This window comes from Psammomys obesus, unplaced genomic scaffold (assembly GCF_907164565.1).
Source record: "Psammomys obesus unplaced genomic scaffold, mPsaObe1.curated_primary_1811, whole genome shotgun sequence".
Lineage (NCBI taxonomy): Eukaryota > Metazoa > Chordata > Mammalia > Rodentia > Muridae > Psammomys > Psammomys obesus.
Genome location: NW_026585895.1, coordinates 41249230 through 41276636, shown reverse-complemented (window position 1 = coordinate 41276636; position 27407 = coordinate 41249230). Strand labels below are relative to the sequence as shown.

At 36.4% G+C, this 27407-nt stretch overlaps 1 protein-coding gene across 1 annotated transcript in view; it reads right to left on the bottom strand.

Annotated features, from left to right (window-relative positions):
* The window catches only part of Lrp1b (LDL receptor related protein 1B), a 2073786-nt gene that overhangs the window by 680070 nt on the left and 1366309 nt on the right, over positions 1–27407 (bottom strand). Inside the window, exons 23-26 of the mRNA XM_055599725.1 lie at positions 20707–20904; positions 19099–19303; positions 10445–10609; positions 9935–10179 (exon numbers count right to left, since the gene is read on the bottom strand). Coding sequence (XP_055455700.1) covers positions 9935–10179; positions 10445–10609; positions 19099–19303; positions 20707–20904 — 813 coding nt within the window. The remainder of the gene's footprint in view (positions 1–9934; positions 10180–10444; positions 10610–19098; positions 19304–20706; positions 20905–27407) is intronic.

The window sequence follows — 27407 nt, the reverse complement described above, 5'->3', positions numbered from 1 at the left end:
TCTTTCTTTCTTTCTTTCTTTCTTTCTTTCTTTCTTTCTTTCTTTCTTTCTTTCTTTCTTTCTTTCTTTCCTTCCTTCCTTCCTTCCTTCCTTCCTTCCTTCCTTCCTTCCTTCCTTCTTTCTTTCTTTCTTTCTTTCTTTCTTTCTTTCTTTCTTCCTTTCTTTTGGGGGAGAGGAGTTCTTTCTTTGTGATTTTTTAAGATGTAGCTCTTGTTTCCCAGGATGTATCTCTAGCTGTCCTGGAACTCACTATGTAGACCAGGATGGCCTCCAACTCACAGAGATTTATCTGTCTCTGCCTATCTCCCTAAGTTTATTTATTTATTTGTTATTGTACTAGAAATTGAGTCTAAGATCTTCTGTGTTATTTACACTCTATGAATTTATTTGTTATTGCACTTTGGATTGAGCTTAGGGAAATCTGTGTGATCAATGTTCTATGGATTTGTTTGTTTATATATTTGCCATTGTACTGAGATTGAGTCTAGAGTCTTCTGTGTGTTGAACAAGAAATTTTCCATAAAGCAGCAAGTAAAGAAAAGATGGCCTGAGTTCAAATAAAAAATTATCAAAGAGAGATGGATTGGGCAAAGGAAGTGGGTTTCTGAGCTACATGTTACTATGTTTTTGTTTATTCATATATTATTTTTCTTAAAATTTTATGATATCCATGATTTCATTAGGCTTAAGCATATATGGACCCACAGCTAACTGAAAAGTATATGTGATATCTGATTAGATATGGCAACAATCGAAACACCTGGAAAGTGAATTAGAGCTCCTAAAGCACATAAAGACTGTAGGTGATAAGAACTAGACAATAGAATATAAATAACAAAAGATGGCAGGAGAAGCAAATGTTACACAACCACAGAAGACCAAAGTACAGTGCGAAAGAAATAGTATAGTTAGAGAGAAATTCATATTTCATATTTAATTGAGCTATATTTAATTGCAGCTTCTTTCTCAGTAGCAAAAATAACACTTGAAAACCATATAATTATTTTTATCTAGGGAATTCTAATAAAATGAATGCAAATATTGATGTAATATGATCTATGTAACTATTTACTTAACCAATAAAACCATGCTGAAGGCTGGAAATAGGGACTGGTTTTGTTTCATAAAAGGATGATTTTTCTATTTCTTTTGGAAATCAATAAGGGCCATAGTATTAATAAATATAACTGGCACAAAGTAATTCCCAATAAAATAAATACTTTATCTATATTTTAATAATATTTAGGAAAATGTCAGCCTTTACACTTGATACTGAAAAAGTAAGGAATCATATTAATGTTTCCTTTTTATTTATACTTTTAATTATTTAATTTATGTTTTTTAATTAGTTTATTTTTTTATTGATTACAATTTGTTCACTTTGTATCCCAGCTGTAGCCCTCCTCCCTTATCCCCTCCCAATCACACCATCCCTCCCACTTCTCCTTCCATCCCCCTCCCCAAGCCTACTGGTAGGGGAGGTCCTCCTCCCCTTCCACCTGATCCTAGCATATCAGGTCTCATCAGGACTGGCTTCATTTTCTTCCTCTGGGGTCTGGTAAAGGTGCTCCCCCATGAGAGGGAGGTGATCAAAGAGCCAGTCACAGAGTTCATGTCAGAGACAGTCCCTGTTCCCCTTACACCCACGTGGAGACTTAGCTGCCATGGGCTACATCTGTGCAGTGGTTCTAGGTTATCTCCACGCATGGCCCTTGGTTGGAGTATTAGTCTCAGAAAAAAACCACTGGGCCTAGATTCCTTGGTTATGTTGCTCTCCTTGTGGAGCTCCTGTCCTTTCCAGGCCTTTCTATCTCCCCCTTCTTTCATAAGATTCCCTGCACTATGCCCAAAGTTTGGCTATGAGCTTCAGCATCTGCTTTGATACCATGTTGCATAGAGTCTTTCAGAGGTCCTCTGTGGTAGGCTCCTGTCCTGTTCCCTGTTTTCTCCCTCCTCCGATGTCCATCCTGTTTGCCTTTCTGAGTGAGGATTGATCATCTTACCCAGGGTTCTCCTTCTTGCTTAGCTTCTTAAGGTATACAGATTTTAGTATGATTATCTTATATTATGTCTAATATCCACTTATATATGAGTATATACCATATATGTCTTCCTGCTTCTGGGATACCTCACACAGGATGATCTTTTCTAGTTCCCACCATTTGCAAATTTCATGATTTCCTTGTTTTTAATTGCTGAGTAGTATTTAATTGTGTAAATGTACCACAATTTCTGTATCCATTCCTCTGTTGAGTGACATCTGGGTTGTTTCCAGATTCTGGCTATTAAGAATAAAGCTGCTATGAACATGTTTGAGCAGATGTCCTTGTTGTACACTTGAGCATATTTTGGATATATGCCTAGGAGTGGTATAGCTGGAACTCGAGGAAGCGCTATTCCTAATTGTCTGAGAAAGTTCCAGATTGATTTCCAAAGTGGTTGTACAAGTTTACATTCCCACCAGCAGTGAGGAAGGTTCCCTTTTCTCCACATTCAGAGTGACATGTATTTTCACTTGAGCTTATGATCTTAGCTATTCTGTTGGGTGCAAGGTGAAATCTCAGGGTTGTTTTGATTTGCATTTCTCTGATGACTAAGGATGTTAAGCATTTCTTTAAGTGTTTCTCTGCCATTAAACATTCCTCTATTGAGAATTTTTTGTTTACCTCTGTATGCCATATTTAAATTGGATTGCTTGATTTATTGCTTTTTAACTTCTTGAGTTCTTTATATATTCTGGAATTAGCCCTCTGTCAGATAGAGGGTTGATGAAGATCCTTTCCCAGTCTGTAGGCTGTCGTTTTGTTCTGATGACAGTGTCCATTGCTTTACAGAAGCTTTTCAGTTTCATGAGGTCCCATTTATTGATTGTTGATCTTAGAGCCTGTGCTGTTGGTGTTCTGTTGAGGAAGTTGTCTCCTGTGCTAATGGTTCAAGGCTCTTCCCCACTTTTTCTTCCAACTGATTTAGAGTATCTGGTTTTATGCTGAGGTCTTTATTCTACTTGGGACTTTAGTTTGGTGCAGGATGATAAATATGGATCTATTTGCATTTTTCTACATGTAGACATCCAGTTGGACCAGCACCATTTCTTGAAGATGCTGTATTTTTTCCATTGTTTGGTTTTGGCTTCTTTTTCAAATAGCAAGTATCCACAGGTGTGTGGGTTTATTTCTGCATCTTCTATTCGATTCCATTGATCCACCATTATGTTTCTATTCCAATACCATGCAGTTTTTATTACTGTTGCTCTGTAGTACAGCTCTGTGGACTAAATTTAAGGCCTTGCTCATCTTGGTTTGGCATTCTATAGCAGAAACATATGATCAGCCAAACAAGCATAGCAAATGGATATACGTGCCACTGTAGTCTCACATCAACACATGCAGCGGGTTCTTCCACCACCTTATGTTACATTTTATACTGTGTTCAATTTTATGAAATATATAAAAACTTAAAAAAATCACATTTGATATTCCACCAATACATGTACTGTAGCAATGTTTTATTAACATCACAAGCTCCTCTTCTATTTTTAGTACATAGTTCTTTTGATAGGGAGACCATAAGCCTGTATTACAGAAAATGTATCTTAGAAATATATTAACATTTCACAGGTAAAGTTAATGTCAGGATTACCAATGAACTTTTAGTCCTTATAAAGTGCAGTGCATCTTAAATTTCTTGGAGTTTATTTTATTTTCTAAATGCTTTTAGAAGACAAGCCTTTCTTTCGTCAACAATTTTTAACTTTTAAAGTACATTGCATTTGGAATCAAATAAATCTCCCATTAATAGTATATAAATACATAAAATAACAAGGCATGGAATACATTTTCTTTTAAGAGTATTTTGATAATAACTATGAGATTTTAACTCTCATTCATAGCACCATGAGATATATAGAGATATAATACAAAGAAATATATATCTTATGTAGGGTAGAAGATACACAGATGTACACCTACATATATATGAGTATGTGTATGTGAGAAAGAGGGAGCAGAATTGTGATTGACGTAAGCAGCATTTGAGGGAGTAAGTGAAAGTAAAGAATCAATTGTATGCTGAAAGTGTTTGAGCTTGTCTGCTTCCATGCTAGTCATGGTTTTGTGAATATTTCTTTGTGTGTGCGCGTGTGTGTGTGTGTGTGGGGTTCTATTACTAAGATAAAATACTGTTAAAATTACATAGAGAAATATCTTTACATTCCAGGCTCTATTAGCCCGTAAGAAGCAATGTTATCAGAAATAGTCTCAGAATCTTATGGTTTCATTTTATTATTTTGTTTTCATGGCTTGATTTTTTGAAAAATACAATAATTTTTTAGTCCTATTTTTGCTTTCTTTTGAGACAGGGTTTCTCTGTGTAGCCTTGGCTATCCTGGACTCTCTTGTAATGCAGGCTGGCCTCAAACTCACAAAAATCCACGTGCCTCTTCCTCCCAGAATACTGGGGTTACAGACGTGCACCACAGCTCCTGGAGTGGTAGTATTTCTTTAAAGTATTTATTATATATGATAAATTACATATTAAGTATATTTATTACACATAACTTAAATTTGTTTTTATAATTTCTCATTATAAACAAAATATTTTGTAAGGAATATTTGTCAGCAACTATATGAAAACCTGTTTGAGAAATTCCTCTGTGTGTTTACTTATGGCAAGCTATATATAATCACTGAAAAACTACAATGCTTACTCCAATGCAGTAATATAAATATCTTTTGTATTTCTCTCCTGTGACTTGAGATTTAAAGCTAAACATAATACCCAGCCAATGCAATAATATTAAAACACAAACATCCATTTTCAACAGTTCCTGATTCTTTACCTTCAGTATTTATAATAACTTTGCATGAGATTTTATATCACTATTAGAATAAAAGCAAAGGTTAAGCTGTAGAGAGTATAATTAACTGTTAAGACAGTTATATTGTTACAGCCTTGTCATTTATTTAACATAAATTTTACAAAGCTGAGAAATTATTTCAATAACTGTTTTGACAGAGAAATATATTGATTATTAATTTATAAAATATATTGATTATTATTTTAAGAAAAAGTATCTACGTAACTGGTATTAATGCATATAAAATATGTGTCATTATTGCTCCTACTGGTTTGTTTCATTGGCTAGCAAAATCCAACTATAATTCTGAACACAATGAGAGTCATGAATTTCAATGAAACCATTTTTACATTAGCATGACAGAATCCTTGAAGGAGAAGGAGCCATTGCTTTTTGCCTCATTTAGCCTTCTTCTAAAAATCCATACAACTAGTCTGTTTGTCAAGAGTGGATGTGTAAGAATATTTTTCTTATAAATATTTTCAAGAAAAGTTTTTCTATTGAAATATTTTCCTGAGTTACCTGGAAGCACTTAATATTACCGTTACTTTTTTGAGAAAGAGCCTGTAAATCTACTTGTAAAACACAATGGATAAGTGGCATCAAAATGATAAACAAAATGAACTCCCCAAACACCAGAACATGGTGGCTAACCCCTGTAATGTCAGCATCTGAGAAGCTTGGAGAGCTCAAGGCCGCATCCACTACAGAATAAGACGCTATCTCAAAAATGTAAACAAACAACAACTCAAAAGATAAAAAGAACTAACTTTCAAAAATCAAAACAGTCCATATATTAGGAAATGTTCTGAGAACTTTCTAAGCATCATTTCTAATAATCTATTTAATGACAATTTTAGTTAATACATATAAATTGCCCATTTACAGAAGAGTAAACTTTGAAAGGATTAAAAAAAAAAACTCACTTTGTGTAACAATTATTAACATTTGATTCCATGATAGGAGACATGACCATCATAATGCCAAGGTTTTCCAAATATTCCTGCTCATTCAGGTTCACAATACCTCCCACCCCATCTGTTGAACACGTTATGGAAAGTAGGAGATTATAGCATTGCTATAGGGAAGGTGCTTATAAATCCATTTAATGTGATGGATTTTCGTCTATGAGGAAACTCCTCGGTGTATTCCCCGTTGTTTTATTGTTTTCTTTCTTCTGTATTTCACATGTTTCTCTAAGGGCAATGCCATACTGATATTATTTTTAAAACATTGGCATCTCTGCCAATTCAAGATCAAAATATCAGCATCTACTCTTTGCAAATAAATCTCTTGAAAAATAATACTGTCTTTATCGTCAGATGATTAAGCTCTTTAAAGCAGGTTTTATTCAGATTACAAAATTATATTTACAGGAGAACAGGTCTGGAAATTGGGAAATGCTGAACAAATGAAGAAGTATGATACTGTGTGAATCAAAATTCAAGAAAGGTTTCCAATCAGGGCAATAAGGAGACCTATCCTTGCTCTATCATATATTTACAATTATCAATTTTCTCTATCTATCGAAAACATCCTCACTCTTTCTCTGAAGATTTTGTTGACTTTCTGCAGGCAACAAAACCCAGTAAACAGGTTGGTGATTTAATTAATTTGTTTGTCACATATCCAAAGGAAAGAAAGCTGTAAGTGCACTGTCCTAACCAACCTGCTTTGGACCGGGCACATTACTAGTTACCTTGTGTGAAAGTTTCTCCTACGCTCTGTGCTTGCCTTTCTCTCATGTTCTGAAATGTTCTTTAGAAAGCTTCTTTTTTTTTTTATTCTTTATTAATTACACTTTATTCACTTTGTATCCCCCCTGTGGTTCCCTCCCTCCTCCCTTCCCAATCCCTCCCTTCCTCCACCCTCTGCATGCATGCCCCTCCCCAAGTCCACTGATAGGGGAGGACTTCTTTTCCTTCCTTCTGATCCTAGTCAATTAGGTCTCATCAGGAGTGGCTGCATTGTCTTCTTCTGTGGCCAGGTATTGCTGCTTCCCCCTCAGGGGGAGGTAATTAAAGAACAGGCCAATCAGTTCATGTCAGAGTCAGTCCCTGTTTCTATTACAATGGAAACCACTTGGACACTGAACTGCCATGGGCTACATCTGTGCAGGGGTCTTAGGTTATCTCCAGGCATAGTCCTTGGTTGGAGTATCAGTCTCAGGAAAGACCCCTTTGCTCAGAATTTTTGCTTCTGTTGCTCTTCTTGTGGAGTTCCTGTGCTCTTATCCAAGTTCTTGACTTCAAGTATAATCAACCGATTGGAAGCTCTAGCTCTGGTATAAAGTCTTCTTGACTATTTGTTTTTACTTTAATTTTTCCCAGTTTATCCAATAAATTATGTTTAATAAAAGTGTGGACTGTAGGCTGATTCAAAGTTGTAAAGTGCATCTTGTACAATATGTGTCTTTATATGAGTCATCTCTTGACTTCGCTAAACAATTGTTATTTATGTATATGCATCAACATGACTAGGTATAGAGTGCCTCGACAGCAGGATATTTTGAGTCATGTTTCTGAAAGCACTAACATTAAAATCAGCATACTGAGCAAACGTTATGAAAGCACTGGCATTTGAAACAGTATCCTGAATTTTTCAAAGGCGTAAGCCAGCATGCCCAACTAGACTTTAGCTTGTTTCTTCCTACTCTCATGTAACAGTGAAATATCATTGAGTCAAAAGGAACTCAAATAGGTTTCCAAAACTTGCAAGTCTAGTAGCTGAACCGGAAAATTGTAAAAATAGTAGGTGCTTGCTTCTAAGGAAATATGACAATTTGTGTCACATGTTTTAAAAAACATGACCCTGTTGTGATGTTCATAGGGTTATTCAGTAGAAACAATGAATCATTGTTTTCCTTTGAGCATGCTGAACCTCTCTCACCAGATCATTGTAATTCCATCCTGATCATAGCAAAATAGTGGCTATACTCTGTGTCCTCTTCCTCCAGGAGGGAAGTGTTGTTTCGCTGAACCAGATGGACAGGGCAGATGGAGATTACTAGACACTGTGGTCCTCACAAGTGGAGGCATGTTCAGTAGAACATGTTCTGGTCACTCAAAATGAGCTCAGTTTCATTTAGCAAATAGCCAGTTGACATTGCCTAATAAAAACTTTATTTCCCCAAGTCCTGGAGACTATTTAAATTAGATTCACACAGTAAAATATTTCCCATTGCATGCAAGTAAGAGAAGTCACATGTAAATAATTTTTAAGTAAACTGGCTAAAAACAACCTTTTCAAACCAAACAAATCACAACTCCCTTTCCATATATTAAAACCTAAAATTGTCACAGTATCATTTCTTCTCATTCAGTGAGTTTAAAAACCCTTAACTGATGTACAGAAGTCTGTTGTTTCTGCATAGATACAGGTTAAGAGAGAAAATTGACACAGTGCATATACAAAGCCATTTCTCATCATCTTTCATCTTTCTAAACCTAAAAATCACAGTCCCTCCAAAATCAGACAAAAGTATGGCTGTGTGTTATTTTTGTAGTTATTAAAATCAAACTAATTGTATCATGTGGATGCATTTAATGTATGCTCTGCTCTGATCCTTTGGTTGAAGAAAGTATTTAGAGACAACTTCTTCATTGTACCAATGGCATTTTGCTGGTCAGAATCATGATTTCCTGCTTATTCATATTTACTTAAATTTAGTATATGTACTAAATAGTGTCTTTTTAACTGCAAAACGATTAGGCTCCGAGCTTCCTCTAACATGATAGTTTTGTACAGGCTGTGTCCAGTGTGAGGCCAACTAAGAATGGCTGGAAAGCACAGGCCACTGTGAGCCGAATTTGACAAGGCAATGAGAGACAGACAATAAGAGAGCAGAGGCTGACAAACTGAAAGAGCCTGTGAAGAGAACTAGGCTCACTCAGACTGCAGTGGGAGGGCACAGAAAATGCACACACAAGCACATTTGGTAAAAGAAGTACTGTTCAGGGAGAATGAAGGCCGAGCACTGGAGACAAAGAGAATTCACAGGATTTTCCAAGTCCCAGAAAGTGCTGGTTTTATATAGCACCAGAACAAGACAATATAACCTGAATTTAGAATTAAACTTCACATTTGAACCAAACACCAGAAGAGGCAATATAGAAAAAAGAAAAGAGAAAAAAAAATGAGAGAAAAAGAAAGAGAAAAAAAAAAAGACATGTTTTCTCTGTATCTCATAATTATGTGTAAAATATTTAAGGGACCTTGGTTCTATACTGAAAAATGCCACAGGTTACTGCCCATAGAATGGGGAAGAAGGAAAACAGGCTGATATGCTGCTTCCTGCTGTGACAAATGACTATGGTATTCAAGAAAAGAAATGTAAGTCTTGGGATAAAATTACTTGCAATGACTGAACAAGAAACCCCAAAGGATCATTATTATTGAACCTCCAGGTGGGCTACCTGGGGAGAGAGAGGAATAGCACTCATGCTCCTTCTTTACCACGCAGCTCCCTGCAATCTCCCAATATGCTAACTAGTGACTACAAGTTGACTCTATTTCTTGATGTTTTCTGTCTTATTCTGGTAATAGGTTCCAAATGCAAAGACCTTTAAAGCCGTTCGTTAAGCCATTATTTTACTTGAATCATGTGAGTCTGTGAGTGTGTGCATGTGAGCATTAGTATGAGTGTCTTTGGAAAGAGAAGCATCAGATACTCTGAAGCTAGGGCTTCAGGTGCTGGAGCTGGACCTGGGTTCTCTGCAAGAGTCCTACCTGCTAAGAGTTCCCTACCTGGCTGTCTCTCCAGCCGCAAATTCAGAGGTCTTAGATCTTCCCACACTTTCATGTTAGTGTTAGGTCATAGATTCAAATTTTCAAGACAGTGTGAAATCTTTAATTTCTAAGATTAGCTTTAATTCTAGAGGAAGAAAACTTTGAAGGCAAGGTGGTAAACTCTTTAGCTAATTAAATAAAATCTAGCACTGCCAGAGACCTAAAATAATTAAGTTATGTAATCTCTTCGACAGGTTCATACTTATAATTAAGTTATGTAATCTCTTCGACAGGTTCATACTTACAGAGTTCACATGGAAATGTTTCCAGGTGGTTGGTGAAAGCACCTACCTTGTGGCTGTCTACTGGGATGGTATATCTGAAGGTCAAACGGCTGTGCACTGGTCTTCTGAATCACACTGACATTCTGCCCTGTCCACTTGTTGGCTTTGGCCAGTGTGTTGGTCCTCCAGTCTGTCCAGTACACCTCACTCCCATACAAAGACACAGCAAAGGGATGTGACAGGTACTCATGTCCTCGGATAATTTCTATCATGTTAGTTCCATCATAGAAGGCTGAATAAATAGCATCTGACCTAGAAAAAGGACATAAAACAGTTTATCAAGGCCACTGAAGGAGTCCAGTGATACTGTTATACAAATTAAAGTATTTAAAGTAGTAAAGTGTTTACTACGGACCTATATCTAATATTTAAAGTATTAGTTAAAGTATTCCTATGGACATATGTCTAATATTTTCCAAAACAGAACAAAATACTGATCTTGATACATGAGGCCTATATATTAAGGTACATAATGTTATAGTTAAAGTTGGAGAAATTAAATGAAAATATTTTTAACCTGGCATCTGTCCAAACTATTCTTTTCTCAAAGTGATCCACAGTTAGCCCATTAGGCCATGCCCCAGTTTTCATGTCTTTATAGATGGTTTTTCTCCCAGCACCACTCATAGAGGCAGATTCAATGCGAGGGAAGTTGGCATCCCAGTCTGTCCAGAAAAGAATCCTGAAGAAAAAGAAATAATGCCATTGTTTCACTCTTTAATTTCCAGTGTTTATCTCATGCCTACCACATGGAGAAAGTTGCAAGAGAAATGGCTATAATTTCTAACCCAGTGACTTCAAGTACATAGGAATATATAGACCATGTAAGTTCATGCAGATGGAATTGCAACTTGTATAATATTTTGAAGAAAAAGTTATGATAAGAAGGAGTATTTGGTGAGTGTCCTACTTACAGAATGCCCTATCAGGTGGCAGAGGCACCTCAGAACGAGGCAGCCTCAGGCTCATAAAAAGGCCAGAGCTCAAAAGTATAATGATAGAGTAAAGGGAGAGAGGAAGTGGGACAGGGCAATCTAAGGGCTGGTGAGCAGGTGTAGCAGCATTAGGGAACTCTCAGGGATTTTATTCCTAGGGGTTGATGATCAAATCATGAGGATATTGTGAACGACACTCCTGTAGAGAATCTGCCCATTAATTCACTGATTAGAACTCAGTGATTGTTGAGATGGGAATGTTCCAGGTCCAAAGATGATTGCCATACCCTGGACTTGTTTTATAACTCCAAGAAGAGCCATTCCTTGCCTATTCTGTCAGCACTAGTACCTTGCAACTAATAGACAAAGAGCCTTGGTAATATCCTCACAGACCCTCGAGCTTCCCATCAACCCACACCGAGAATGTCATCATAAATCATCTGATGACCTGTAGAAAAGCTTTCCCATGTTTGTGTCTGTATCTCTGATAAAACCACCAATGTATTTTCAACTTGCCTTAAGATAGGACTTTCTTTTTTCTATAAACTAGAAAACTACATCAAACTGCTTCAACCTTGGGAAATGGAGTAGGGACTGTGGTCATTCAAATTGGCTCCAGAATAAACTGTTGCTTGTTACCCTTGGGATGAGAGTTTTTGTGGGAAGGGGTTGTTTTATATTTTTTTGTTAACAGTATGTTCCTCAGAAGTTCATAGTAACATTCTTTGTTAAATCATTAACAGCTTTTGGGTATTTTCACAGATATGCTGATGGGACAATTTTTTTTCAAATAAATTTATCAAATTGCTTGGTTTGACCATGGAAATATTTGATATTTGGGAAAGGATAACTATAAACAGTATCATCCCAGGGGTTACAACTTTGATAATTATTGAAGGTGAATAATAGGTACAATGTATAATGAATAATAGGTACAAAGTTTATCATGCAACCAACTTTAGTTTATGTGCTTGATTAGTAGTCTAGTAAAAATTTTGAAATATAAACTTATCAACATAAAATGAATGAAATATTAAAATATACTAGAGGATGTGTACAAAACAAAACATTCAAAACTTCTTTCTTGACTTTTTAAAAAATGAAAATCATTTAAAGATATTATTTTAAATGAAAATACTATGTAGAATAATGTTAATATAAATATTACATAAAATGTACAAATTTAAAATATATTGCATAAATAGAACATGGAACAAAGCTTCATTACTATGAGGCTGGCTCACTCTTCAGTTAAGTAGTTGGAGAAGATAAAATGTTGCAGCCTGGACCCTAACAATTGATCTCTAGCTATCTTTAGTGTGAACTTAGGAGAGTGGAGCCTAAAAATTAGGTTAGCGGAACATCTCATGCAAAAGCCAACTTTATTCAGAATATCAGACAATTTATACTCTGATCATTAAGAAGTGCGATCTGAGTAAGGTGTCCAACCACAAGGACAAGCCACATGTCACAAAAACGTTTTTCCATAAAGGCACATGAATAACAACATTCATTTGAAGTAAACCCATTCCTATCTGTTACACTGACAGGGAGCCAGAAAACATGCTCCAAGAACAATTCTGTGTTTTTAAGAAAGCAAGGTCACAAGAATCTTGTCTTCTTGGAGTTTTCTCACAAGTACTCAGAATTCTCACAGGACTCCAGTTTTGGATTGTGTTCTGACACTAAGCATTTCTCGCCCTCTTCTGTGTTGAGTTTAACATCCTAACAGACTCACAAATGTATTAACTTGACAAAGACCTAATTTTACACCAATCAAAAATAAGAGTGTTGTCAGACAGCATCCAAGGCATCCCTATCTTGATTAACATCCCTAATTGATGTGCCATCTAATATATTTGAAAAGTATCTTGATTTATAGCTTTCTTTGTTGTTACTATGAAACGTTTGTGCATGACTACTCACATTTGGCTACAGAATATTCTCTTTATGGTGAAAACTGTTTTTTGTTTGTTTGGTTTTTTATTTCTATTTATTTTTTTGTTGTATGGTTTTTTGTTTGTTTGTTTTGTAGGTCATATCTTTGGGTTCACTTGAAAGCACTATAAACTTTCAAACATGCTTCTAGTAGAAAGCCAAAAATAGAATAGAACATTGTGGTATTTGGACAAGGGTGACCTTTGCCTTCATTTTGTCATTAAACAGTAGTGTATATGTGTATGTATGTGTGTGTGTGTTTCTTCTATAGTGAGTACTGTGATATTAAACTTCCATCAATTTTAGTGAGAAACTTTAGTCACTTTCTAAAGAAGAATATGTTCTAAAATTATTTGCCTTAAAAGTGTTCTTAACCTTGCTACAACACAGTTAACACAACTGACATTCACAGTTGATTTCATGGATCATTGTTTTATAAAATTCTCAGCAATCGTTTGTGAGCTTTATAAGCTAGTGTTATAACAACATTATTTTTTTTAATTTTTTTTAAATGGTAAAAATGAGTTAGCATGGTTCAGTCACAATTGCTTTTTAAAGGAAAACTATGGTCTACATTTCTGCAGTTTCCACATTCATGGGTTAGTCTGTTTTCAGATTAAGGTGGGTAATAGACCATGAACAGCTAAACCATTATAGGTTAATCTGCCAGGTCAAGTTGAAAAAGGTGAAAGAAAAAGAGAATTGCCAAAAAGAGGTTATCTTTGTCTTTTAAAGCTAACAATGAATAGAAATTAGAGTAATTTAGAGTATTCCTGGACAATTTGAAATAATTGCTTCATTAATTTTCACACTGCCTAGTTCTGCTTTGGTCAATGTGGTCCTTACAGTAGAGATCAATTCCTGGGACCCCTGAAAAGCAAATGTGAACAATGGAGAAGGAAGCAAGCTGGCCCCTGGGAACCTAGCCTGAGGGTGGTGAAGTTCAAGAACATTCAAAACTGCCGGTCATTTTCCAGGAAGAAGCTTGGTGCTTCATATGTTCACATCTTCCTTCAGCAATAAGTTCAAATGAAAATGAAATGAAAGAAAAATCTGGCTCTTCCTTAAGAGCCACACGACCATCTTAGAATTGCTATCACTTAACAGACTGAATGGAATCCTGGACACCAGCAATGTGGTGTGAGATCAGACTTGTTTTACGGTATACAAGGAAGGCCAGTGCTAGGGAAACAGAGGTTGTGAAAGCACTCCTATTATTATTCATCTGTAAAAGGTGTTACAAAGTCTTCCTGGCTTGAGGAAGTTCCATGAGATAAGCATGTTTCCTAGGGCTGATTTTATGACATTCTTTTGCTTTTTGTTTTCTTTGACACACCAAGAAACAAAGTGACTAGTGACAAGCCTTTCCTTTCATTTGTTATTGGAAACAAAAGTTATAGCATTCCTCATTAATTTTCCTTTTCTGTGAAGTTGAGTCCCTGAAGGCAGTATATAAACAAAGCCAGAACACAGGTAAACATTTATTTTAAGAAGCAATGGGCACCTTCCTAAATTCTGAGAGCTGTAGTGGACTTTAGTCTTTGATGTAAATTTTCTTGACATGAGAAAGCTTTTGATGCAATGGTGAATACAAAATCATGTATTCAAGTCATACTTCTCAACTAACCCAGAGACATTTTCATAAGATAAAAAGTGTCAAAATAAGTTTAAGTGTTTTTAGCGTTCTCATCAATACAGGCTCAAAATTTTCTCATATTTCATGACAGTTTGGAGAAATAAATGGCAGTGTCTTGTTTATATAGCAATACAATGACAAAATAAGTTTAAGTAAAAAAAAAAACAGTTTAAGTAATTTTGTTTTACATTGTTGGTTTTCCTGGTTAGTTGACTTTGCATCTGGCTTGTGTATGAGCTCATGAGTGTGCGTGTCCCTTTGTATGTGCTGTATGTGTGAGTGTGTGTTTGTGTATGAGTATCTATCTGTGTGTGTATGCGTGTAGTAAATGCTGTGCATATGAGCATAACTTTGTGTTTTATATCCAGTGCATAAGTATGAATGTATATTTGTGTGTATTCTTGTTGTATATACTATATGTGTGCATGTAACAAAGAAGTGTGCTTGTGGTGTATATGCTGTGTGTATGAGTTGGTATGTGTGTATGTGTTTGTCTTGTATATGCTACACACGTATTTATTCTTATGTTTTCAGTCTATGATACAAAATTCTAACATTTAAAACAATCTCAGAAGCTTTCCCTAAAATAACCAATAAAGCCGGCCCTATTTAAATACCTGTATTAAAATGAACATGCAATTAATTGCTGTACTTGAAGGTGGTCACATGAATTCGCTGTGTAACTATCCAACTATTCCATTTCATAACTTGAAGTAAAAATACTCTCAAATCTTTCAATTAGCTCCTACAAGAGTAGGAAATGCTAGTGTCTTTTGCTCTTCTGTCATTTATGTCAGAAACAGTTTGAGGCATGTTCTTACCCTGCTTTATTTCTTTTAATTTTAATTAACTCATCAATGCTATGATTACGTTAATTAACATTCAACATCCTACCTAAGCTTAGTGGTAGAGAACATGTTCTCTTGGAGGACTTTTACAGGTCCCGGGACACATGGACCTCTTTGGGAAGTTTTACAGGTTCTGTTACATATGGGCTAGACTTCTCTTTTAGCTTTGGACTCTCCCAGGAACCCTTCCACCACTAAAATACTGTTTGGCATTTTCTTTCATTTTTTAATTTTTTTTGCAGTCGTGAGTCTGAATATATTTTGACTCATGTCAATCTTTACTTTCTTTTTTTTTTTTTACAGTATAAATCTTTTTTTTTTAATTTTATTTTTTTTCTTATCAGTTACATTTTATTAACTCTGTATCCCAGCTGTATCCGGCTCCCTCATTCCCTCCCAACCCCACCCTCCCTCCCTCAGCTCCACCCTGCCCCTTTCCAAGTCCACTGATAGGGGGAGATGTCCTCCCCATTCATCTGATCCTGTTTTATCAGGTATCTTCAGGACTGGCTGCAAAGTCCTCCTCTGTGGCCTAACAGGACTGCTCCTCCCTTGGCGCCACCACCTCCAGGCTCCTGTTTGGCATTTTCAATTAGTTTGTGTGCCCTTTGTGTTTTGGGTCTTGAAACACAACTTTTCAAGTTGGATATTATGCCAAAAACAAACAAAAACAAAACAAAGCAAGAAAACAACAATGGATACAAATAAGCTTCCCAGCCTTCCTGTAAATACAGTGTTTAGGACATGAACTCTCTCTTGACTAACTTTTTTTTTTTTTTAAATAAAACATGTATTTTATTTTTTAACTGTGCCCATCTGTCTGTGGGTATGTGCACATAAGTACAGGTGCCCACAGGTGCCATAACATGGCATCATATCCCCTGTAGCTGAAGTTTCAGGCTTTTATTAATTCCAGTCCTCTAATAGAGCAGTAAGTGCTTTCCAGCCCTAGACACATTTTTTTGCATTTTTTTTATTTTATTAATTTTGTAATTTTATTTTATTCATTTTGTATCCCCCCATAAGTCCCTCCCTCCTCCCCTCCTGATCCCACCCTCCCTCCCCTTTCTGCATGCATGCCACTCCCCAAGTCCACTGATAGGGGAGGTTCTCCTCTCCTTTGTGATCTTAGTCTATCAGTTCTCATCAAAAGTGGCTGCATTGTCCTCTACTGTGGCCTGGTAAGGCTGCTCCCCCCTCAGGGGGAGGTGATCAAAGAGCAGGCCAATCAGATTACGTCAGAGGCAGTCCCTCTTTCCATTACTATGTAACCCACTTGTGACTAACTTTTACACACTGTCTTCAAACTTCCCTTTTCCTGTTTTTGTTTGCCCCTTTCTTACAATCTGTGTCTTGAGAAGTGGTCACATTCTCTTCCTCATGATGGAATGCACACCACAAATGTATATTGATTCAACGACACACATTTTGTTATGCAGAAAATTTCTTGTGGTGATTTATTGTTTGCACATCTTAGCCAGGAGTGATAGGTGGGAGATTCCTATCAAGAGGGGTCACAGTGGGAACCCTGAACTGGAAACTTGATGTGTGGCACAGTGATAAGGTCACCAATCTGCTTGTACTTGGAGAACAAATTGTTGAAAAATAAGAGCCTTCCTCATTTGAGTGCACAGATCTTTTCAGGTAAGGAGCTATCACAGTAGCTAAGGAAGAAAGTATGCAGGGTAGATTATAGACTAGAGAATACATCTCAGGCGGGAGGAACCTCTCAGTTTTCCTTGACCCCATTTCTTCCAAGTTTGAAAAAGAGCCATAAATCCATAGTTTCAAGTGAAATTTCCCAATATATGAAGCATTTGTGATGATTCAAACCTATCTTAAGCCCCAGAGAAGACAAACCCTCTTGCTGGTGTTCTAATTAAGTATCTCTTCTTTTTTTAATTTTAATTTTTTATATTAATTATTATTATATTATATTAGTTTATTCACTTTGTATCCCAGCTCTAGTCCCTTCTCTCATTTCCTCTCAATCCCACCATCCTTCCCTCATCTCCTCCCATGGCCTTCTCCAAGTCCACTGATAGAAGTCCTCTTCCCCTTCCATCTGATCCTAGCATATCAGGTCTCATCAGGACTGGCTGCATTGTCTTCCTCTATGCCCTGGTAAGTTTGCTCCCCCCTCAGGGGGAGCTGATCAAAGAGCCAGTCACTGAGTTTGTGTCAAAGACAGTCTGTGTTCCCATTACTAAGGCATCCACTTAGATACTGAGCTGCCATGGGCTACATCTGTGTAGGGGTTCTAGGTTATCTCCATGAATGGTCCTTGGAGTATCAGTCTCAGAAAAGACCACTAGGCCCAGAGTTTTTGGTTCTGTTGCTCTCCTTGTGGAGCTCCTGTCCCTTCTAAGTCTCACTATCTCCCCCTTCATTCATAAGACTCCCTGCACTCTGCCCAAAGTTTGGTTATAAGTCTCAGCATCTGCTTTGTTACCCTGCTAGGTAGAGTCTTTCAGAGGCCCTCTGTGGTAGGCTCCTGTCCTGTTTCCCATTTTATCTTTCTGTCCATCCCATTTGCCTTTCTGAGTGAGGATTGATCACTTTACCCAGGGTCCTCCTTCTTGCTTAGCTTCTTTAGGTGTACAGATTTTAGTACGTTTATCCTATATTATACGTCTAATATCCACTTATAAGTATGTATATATCGTGTGTATCTTTTAGCTTCTGGGATACCTCACTCAGGATGATCTTTTCTAGATCCCACCATTTTTCCTCTGCAGACAATCTGTTCACCTTTTAAATGTAGTGTCTAAGCTGGGGAAAGGGAAAAGATCTCCCAATTTGCTGGTGTTTAAGTCCTGGCGACAGAACACAACAGCAGCCAAAGATGGATAGGAAGCTCAACAAAATTATGGGTTGGTCGGGCAGCTCTTTTCCTCTGCAACCCATTCAGCTTCCTCTAGACTCACACAGCTCTGACTCATGATTCCTGAACACTGAATTTAAGATATAAAGACAAAAATAGTCCTTTAAAAATAGTTTGGGGACTAGACAAACCTACAATCTACAAGCTCCTTACCAAATAAATAATTCACAGAATTCAGAAGTGTTCCCTCATGTTGGATGAATATTTCCTTCCCACACATAATAATCCCTGGTATTAAAAAGATAAAGTTGAAGAGGCCACACTTTGGCTTTTCCAGAAAGCAAGTGACTGGGCAGGAATTAGAACTCATGGAGTCTAAGTCTGGTGTTTTTCTTCTGTTGCTTAAAAAATGAACATACAAGGGACAAGCCAGTCATCAGCCCAAGTCACTGAACATTTAACATTGTTTTCCAGAATCAGGTCTTTTTTTTCTCTCAAAACTTCCCAGTACTCAGCATCTCACTGCTAGATTCCTTTAAGCCTATTTCAATTTTCTTTTCAATTGACTCTAAGAACACACAAAATAAATAAAGGGAGAGGTGGTTAACATCTGTGACTGTTCAGAACAAAGACTGCCCCCGGGGTTTATAGCCATTAGAAAAAATTACAGCATCTCTGGGGCAGAGCGAAGAGAAATTCATTAAATAACTGCTTTGGAAAAGAGCTGCAATTCCTTCCAATAGTACTTCCTGCCCATCTTTAATAGGAAGATATATTCTGCTTCAGAAAATATCTGAGTAAGGAACTCTATAACCAAACCTTTGCTAATGTGCTCACGATTGCTGCTATGCTCCTCTGCTGGCACACACAGGTACAGAGACGTAAATATAAGAATGTGTAAAGCGAGCATTGTATCTCTTCAGTTAGAGTAGTAAATTGAGGGAGCATTTCTAGGAGAAGGAGAAACTGTAAAAGGTAAAAGCTTCTTACCCGTATCTTGGGTCCAGTGCGATGGCCCTGGGGTGCTCCATGGCTCCTGCTATCAGTGTAGCTCGCAGAGAACCATCGAGTTTAGACACTTCAATTTGGTCCAGATTGCTGTCTATCCAGTATATGTTACCTGCTATCCAGTCAACTGTCAGGCCTTCTGGAGTTGCCAAGCCATGTTCCACAACCACTTCTATGGCACTGACACCTGTGGAAAAAAAAAGGAAGCCGACCTGTACCACTATTCAGAGAAGGTACAGAGAATAAGCGCACTTGTAATCACAACCCAAACGCCTCAGTTTTGAAGGTCCTAGGAGAAAAATGAAGCTTAACAGAGAAAACTGATTCCAATATTTGTAGAACCTGATCTTCCTTACCAGAAGTTTTTATGCTCACAAACCCTTCCAGACTTTGCAAAACACTGACGTGATAGCAGTATGAGGTTACAAAGCAGCTACTTCTTGTTTGGGGCTTTCCTGGCAGAACACGAGACATTAAAACAATAGATTATGGTGAGGAAAATGGGACAATTTGATTAAAAGTCTGGCCTTCAAGTGGGGATGTAAAGAGAAAAAGTATACTGGGATCAGTATGCATTCTTATATTAACCACTCCTACTTTCTGTCTTTGGTTAAACATCATAGATAACCTCGCCATTTTCAGATATAACCCCACCAGATATAAACCCTAAGTCACACTCATTCCCTTCCCTGGGCCATGGATGTGTAGCAGGTCAGAAAGACACAGTTAAGTAGGTAAGTTGTTAGCATGGGCTGTGTAAAAATCAGTAGTTGGGAAATACCTGCCAAATTTATTTGTCTACTGCGGAAGTTTTTGTTTGTTTGTTTGTTTTGTTTTTTGTTCTCAAAACTAAAAACAAGCAAGTACACAAGCAAGCAAGCAAACAGACAGACAAATATCCCAATCAGGTTTATAGTCCTCTAATGCTATACTTCATGACACTGTCAGCAGTTTCCATTATAAATTTTAAATAGTTAACAGACCTGTTCTCTGGTCACAGTTTTTATTTAGTACATGAACATAAGACGTAGGAGACATTTTTATACTTTAAGTATATTGTGTTTAACAATACTAATTTTGAAATTGCAATGGCGATTTCAAAATAAATTAGTTTGATAGCAGTAAAAAGTGCAAAGTCACAAAAATGCAACATTTATAAGAGAAGCATTACACAGCATTATCTAAAACAATACATGTTGTTCATTAAATAAATGGAATAAGTTTAATTATGACAAAATACAGTTCATATATTTGAAAAAATTATTTTGTTAAATTATGTTTATATGTGTTAATCAAATAAAAATAGCAATATTAACTCCAAGATAAAATTACTAGTATGTAGAAATCAATCTTTTCTTTTCCTACAAATTTTCTCCTCCACAATGTTCTGAAAATTTCAACATAAAACAAGAGATTAGTAGCCTGGTCCTGAGCACTTTTCTCCCCTATAATCTTCATCTATGTATGTAGTCTTCTGTTTTTACACATACAGAGAGAACTCACAACGAAATTTAATCAAAATCTTTTCTGATACTATATATTGTTATTCAAAACTAACTTCATCACTCAGTAAAACTGGAATACACATACCTCCACTCTCTGAAAGTTTTCCCCTGTATATTCTGTCCTCCACAACATCCGTCCAATAAAGTAAACTTTGATTGAAGTGAAAATCAAGTGCTATGGTGTTTCTCAGACCAGGAACAAGTAGGCTGTAGTCTCCTTTATGCAGATCAATCCTTCGGATTTCATGTCGTATGGAAAAGATGATGAATGCTTCAAAGGAATCTACAATTAAATGTATTTTAGTAGAATTAAGAAGATATTTTTTACTCTGCATAAGTTAAATAAAAGGCTCTAACTAAAACTCAATGTATTAACTCTCTGATTGGATCTGAGACTCACTCCATTAGAAGGAAACCATATTAATCATTGTTAAAAGTGCCTTGAACTTATAACCAGATAGCCCATAAGTCCAAGGTAAGTACCTGATAATATTATTCTGTTGATTGGACATCTCAAAATGACTCTAAATGACTTATTGTTATCACGTAGAACAGAAATTATCTCAATCTCCACCATAGAAGCTTCCACTTGTAGTAAATTCACAGATTCCCACAAAAAAGTTGGTCAGTGAGTAGGGAAAAAAAAGGTTATATAGTAGTGCTCAGCCATAAATGAAATGGATATATTGCATCACTCCCCCACAAGGCTCAGGGATCATTGCAAAAAAAGGGGTCAGAAAGATTATATGAATCAGCTGTGATTGATAAAATCAAGGCGAAAGTGTTTATAAGAACAAGACACAACAAGACACTAGGACATATGAATCCAAAGCAATTACAACAACACGTGCCTTACATGCTTATAGGCCATAAGCCCAAGGGTAAGTACCTGATTATATTATTGTTCTGAGTGGACATAACAAAATGACTTCTGAGTGAGTTATTGCTATCACATAGGTTAGAGTTTCAACAAGCTCCAGCCATAAAAATCCTAGTGTAGAGACAGAAAAGTAGGCATGAAACTCTCCAACTAGCTGGGTTAAAGGAAAGTCAGTTATCTTTAAGGATATAGACACTGGTAGATAGAGAGGTTCCACTCCCAAGACTATCTGGACAATACAAACGGAACCTGATAAGCAAAGAAAGAAAGAGGGAAGGAGGAAGGAGAGAGAGAGAAGGAGGGAGGGAGGGAGGAAGGAAGGAAGAAGAAATCTCAACCTAGGTGAGACAGGATGGGAGGTGGAGAGGATAGTTAGGGGAGGAATTGGGGGTACATGATCAAAATATCTGTAAAGAATTAATAAAGCATATATATTGACTTTGGAGTTCTGACACTAAACAAGTAATTTTATTTTTTTTCCCTGAGCTTAGAAGAAACATGAAAACTTTAGATTTATATTAAGTTGTAAAAGGTTCTAGTGTGTTTTTGTTTCTTTTATTTGCATACACTTGATGAAAATATTCAGATGAAAGAATACAAGAAGAGTTCTCATACCTATGATACTGAACTTTCTATTTTCTTCATAAGTTAGCTGACAATCCAATAATGCCTAAATAATGCCCAAGAAAACATAATACTGGTGGAAATGATGAAGAAAATCCAGGATTTGAAAACGGAATTTAATGAAGGTATAAAAACATTGAAGACAAAGCTGAAATGAAAATGGAATTGAAAAAGCTATTGACTCAACTAGAAAACTCAAGTGAAAGTCTTATAAGTAGAATTAATCAAGCAGAAGGTAGAATATCATGGCTCAGATACAAAGCTCAGGATCTAAATGAAATAAGAAAATAACCTTTTTATTTTTTTAAGAAAGGAACATTAAAAAATTGAGCAATACCATGAAAAAGCCAAAACTTTGAATTGAATTAATAGATGAGAGAATCCCTGATAAATGTTATAGATCAGATCTTCAGCAATATCATAGAAATAAACTTTCCCAAATGAAGGAAAGACATAAACATAGATACAAGAATCAAACAAAACACCACATAAAGAAGATTGAAAAAGAAACTCCCCACAGCAAAACATGGTTAGAACATTAAATATGCAGAAAAAAAGAAATGTATTAAAAACTGCAAGTCACATAAGTCCTATATAATGGAAAACCAATCACAATAACAGCTTATTTTGTTTTCTTATTGCTATTATATTGTCTTTGTTTGTTTATTTTTGTTTGTTTTCAATACAAGGTTTCACTGTGTAGCCTTGGCTGTCCTAGACTCACTGATCTACAAAGTTAGTCTAGGACAGCCAAGGCTACATAGAAAAGCCCTGTTTCAAAAACAATCAGTCCATGAATGGTGGCACACGCCTGTAATCCCAGCACTTTGGGATGCAGAGACAGGCATATCTTTGGGAGTTCGACTTTCATAGAAAATTTTCACCAACCTAAAGAAAGAGATGCTGATAAACACACAGGAGCTTACAGAACACCAAATAGTTTGACCCCGAAAAAAATTTCTCCATCCACATAAAAATCAAAACACTGCATGTACAGAAAAAGAGAGAATATTAAAAGCTATACGAGAAAAAAGCCAAGTACCATATAAAGGTAGACCTATCAGAATTATACCTGAATTTTCAACAAAGACTCTAAAAGCCAGAAGGGCCTGGGAGAATGTTCTGCAGACTCTAAGAGACCACAGAGATCAGCCCAGAATAATGTACCCAGCAAAAGTTTTAATTATGTAGACAGAGAAAGCAAAATATTAAAAGAATACCAAATTTAAACAATATATACCCACAAATCCAGTCCTACAGAAAAATAAAAAAAACCCACACTACCAACAACAATAAAACAGGAATTAATAATCATTGGTCACTAACATTTCTCAACATCAGTGGACTCAATTCTCCAATAAAGAGACTAACAAAATGGATGTGACAGCACAATCTATAATTTTGCTGCATAAAAGAAAACACACCTCAGCAAGAAAGATAATTACCTCAGTGTGAAGGGCTGAAAAATGGTTTTCCAAACAAATGGAACTTTCAACTAAAATAAATACAAAATAAAATCCACCAAGATGATTTCTTAATTCTGAACATCTATGCCCCAAATGCAAGGGCACCCACATTCATCCAAGAAACATTACAAAAGTTTAATTTACACATGGAACCTCACACATTAATAGTGGGAGACTTCAACACCCCACTCTTACCAAGACAGGTCATCATCTTTCTTATTATCTTTCTTTCTTGATTCTTATGTGTGCTTATGTGGTTTTTGTGTATCATGTATGTTTACATATGTGTGTATACTGGTGTACAGACGTACATGCACATTTATACATGAATGTGAGATGAGAACTCAATATCAAGTGTTTTCCTTGATCACTTCCTCTCTTAATAATTGGGAGAAGGCTTGTTACTCAAACCGGAGCTCATTTATTCACCCAGACAGGCTGGCCTGTTAAGAACAGAAAAAGAAGCCTGGCATGGTGTACATTCCTGTAATCCCAAGCACGCAGGGAGCCAAAAGTAGGCTTATGTCTGTGAGTTTAAGGCTAGCCTAGTCTACAAAGCTAGTTCAGGACAGTCAAGGCTACACACAGAAACAAAACAGAATGAACAAAAAAAAGAAAAAAAAATTGTTTTAATATATATCCATGCCTTGTCTCCTTAGCTCCATGACATCCTTGATAAACAAGCAGAAACCATCAGTGGGAGCATATGAGCTTGGAGAAAGACAAAAACCCAATTCCCAGAGTGTTTTTCACTGAAAGAAAAAAAAAAAAACACATCTTTTAAAAGGATGGTGATGGAAAACTGTTTTTTCACACATACAATATTACTGTTGTTCTATCTATCTATCTATCTATCTATCTATCTATCTATCTATCTATCATCTATCTATCTCATATAAATATAGTTCAAGTTATTTTATAGAGCTAGATGTAAGATGTAAAACTATACAAATTAAAAAAAATACATGCAACTATAGTTACCTTCAATTAGAAAATAGAAAGTTTATTAAAAACGAACAAATAAATTTTATTTTACCTGAGTTTTAAAAGTGTAAAAAAATAAAAGTGTATTTCTTTTTTTAAGTTTTTTTAATTTAAAATTTTTTTATTAATTACACTTTATTTACTTTGTATCCCCCCTGTAGTTCCCTCCCTCCTCCCTTCCCAATCCCTCCTTTCCTTCTTCTTCTCCACGCATGCCCCTCCCCAAAGTCCACTGGTAGGAGAGGTCTTCTTTTCTTTCCTTCTGATCCTATTCTGTTAGGTCTCATCAGGAGTGGCTGCATTGTCTTCCTCTGTGGCCTGGCAGCTTTATTTGTAATAGCAAGAAGCTGGAAACAACCAAGATGCCCCTCAACTGAGGAATGGATACAGAGAGTATGGCACATCTATACAATGGAATACTACTCAGCAATAAAAAACAAGGAAATCATGAAATTTGCAGGTAAATGTTGGGAACTGGAAAAGATCATCCTGAGTGAGCTATCGCAGAAGCAGAAAAACACACACGGTATATACTCACTCATATATAGACATATAATATAGGATAAACCTACTAAAATCTGTATACCTAAAGAAACTAATCAAGAGGGAGAACTCGGGCTAAAATCCCAATCCCCACCCAGAAAGGCAAAGAGGATGGACATCAGAAGAAAGAGAAAACAGGAAGCAAATTAGGAGCCTGCCACAGAGGGCCTCTGAAAGGCTCTGCCCTGCAGACTATCAAAGCAGATGCTGAGACTTATGACCAAACTTTAAGGAAATTGCAGGGAATCTTATGAAAGAAGTGGGAGTTAATAAGACCTGGAGGGGACAGGAGCTCCACAAGGAGAGCAACAGATCCAAAAATCTGGGCACATGGGTCTTTCCTGAGACTCATACTCCACCCAAGTAGCATGCATGGAGATAACCCAGAGCCCTTGCACAGATGTAGCCCATGACAGTTCAGTGTCCAAGTAGGTTCCATAGTAATGGGAACAGGGACTGTCTCTGACATGAACTGATTGGCCTGATCTTTGATCACCTCTCCCTGAGGAGGGAGCAGCCTTACCAGGCCACAAAAGTGTATTTCAAAACAACACATCAAGAAGATGAGAAGACAGCACAGACACCAGGAGAATGTTTCCCAAACATATATCTTATGGGAGATTCATATCCAAACAGATAAAGAAGGTGTATGTTGCAATGATGACATATAGATGCTCCTATTTAAAAGATGTGATTAGGTAATTTTGTCTGGATGGTGAGTGAGTGGTCATGATCATCTGAATATATTCCCCTCCACATCTGTCCGCAGGTAAACACAAATGCAAAAGACAACAGGAACTTTTCTCCTACCACCCTCCAGGTGATTACAGTCACTAAGACATATGGTAAAACTGTATACACTAAAACCCTCACATTCAGATGGTGAAATGTGCAAAGACTGCAGCCATTGTTTGTGATGCTTTTGATTATTTTTCAAATTTTTAAATATTTCCATATTTAGTTACCATAGGAACTAGCAATTCTAAACCTACTTTTACACTGAAGACAATTATAAATTCATGTCAACTCAAAGCATTTATATGAATATTCATATCAGTGTTATTCATAAGAACTTCCCAAATGGGAATAATCTACTTGCCCATCAAGTGGTGAATAACTATACAATGATGTATTGTATAACCAGATAATAGACATTACTCATCGATAAACAAAGCAAGCACTGTTGTATGCCCAGTGGAACAAGCCTGTCATCAAAGCACAAATAATGTTTAATTCTATTTCCAGAAAATGTCCAGAGCAATAGAGGCACAAAATATACTACTAGTTCTCAGAGGATGAGGTGGATATATCAATAGGAATGACTCTTAAGAGCCTGAATTAATATTTTGAGAATATTAAAATATTCTCAGCTTAGAATGTAGTTATGGTTACATGTAAATGCATACTTTGAAATGGTGAGTTTCATGGTTTATAAATTATGTCCCAAATTACTTGTTGCTAAAAATGTTTAAAAATGTTAATATTATTAAAGCTTGCAGATTTACTGTGAGGATTTAACAAGTTCTGAGAACTTTTATAAAGGTGAAAACACAGCCTGCCAACAACTAATACTGTTTCTTCTAAGTGCCCTTGTGTCCAGTGCAGGGAACTCATCTACTGTGTAGATACTTCCTCAGAACTAAATTCCTTTCTGGAGGAAGGAAGACTCATAAATCTCAGACGGGCAATGAAATTAAGCAGTTAAGTATGGAGAGGTAGCAATCTATGTCGGGGCTGCCTATATGCTGAGCAAGGAACACCAGGGACAGAGGTTTCCTGAATCATCATCACTGTGATGTGGGCTTTTTGATGAGGCAGCTGCCTTTCAGTCATCAGTGTTCTTCAAGGTAGACATGAGTGCTATCATTTCCTTGATCTGTCACTAACAACGTCTCTGTATGTTTTCACATCTTTCTGGAAGAAACTCACATAACCTACCCTTTAAAACAAAGCAATATTTAACTTGAATAAAGTCAAGTAATAAAGAAAAATAATAAACATGACAATAACATTTATAAAACAGAAAAAAATGATTATCCAAAAAAAAAAAAAAAAAAAAAGCCAAAGCCATTTGTTGAAAGACTGAAAACTATAAACAGACCAATGGCCAGGCTGACTTGTATACAAACATATTTTTACATGAACACATAAGCACGAACACACACACACATACCTAAATGGTTGCATTCGTGGAAGGAAAGAAAAAAAAAACAAGAATGAAAAAATACAATGAATATAAATATAGAAATTTAAAAACCAAGCCAGCAGGATGGGCTATTCTCTAGGTAA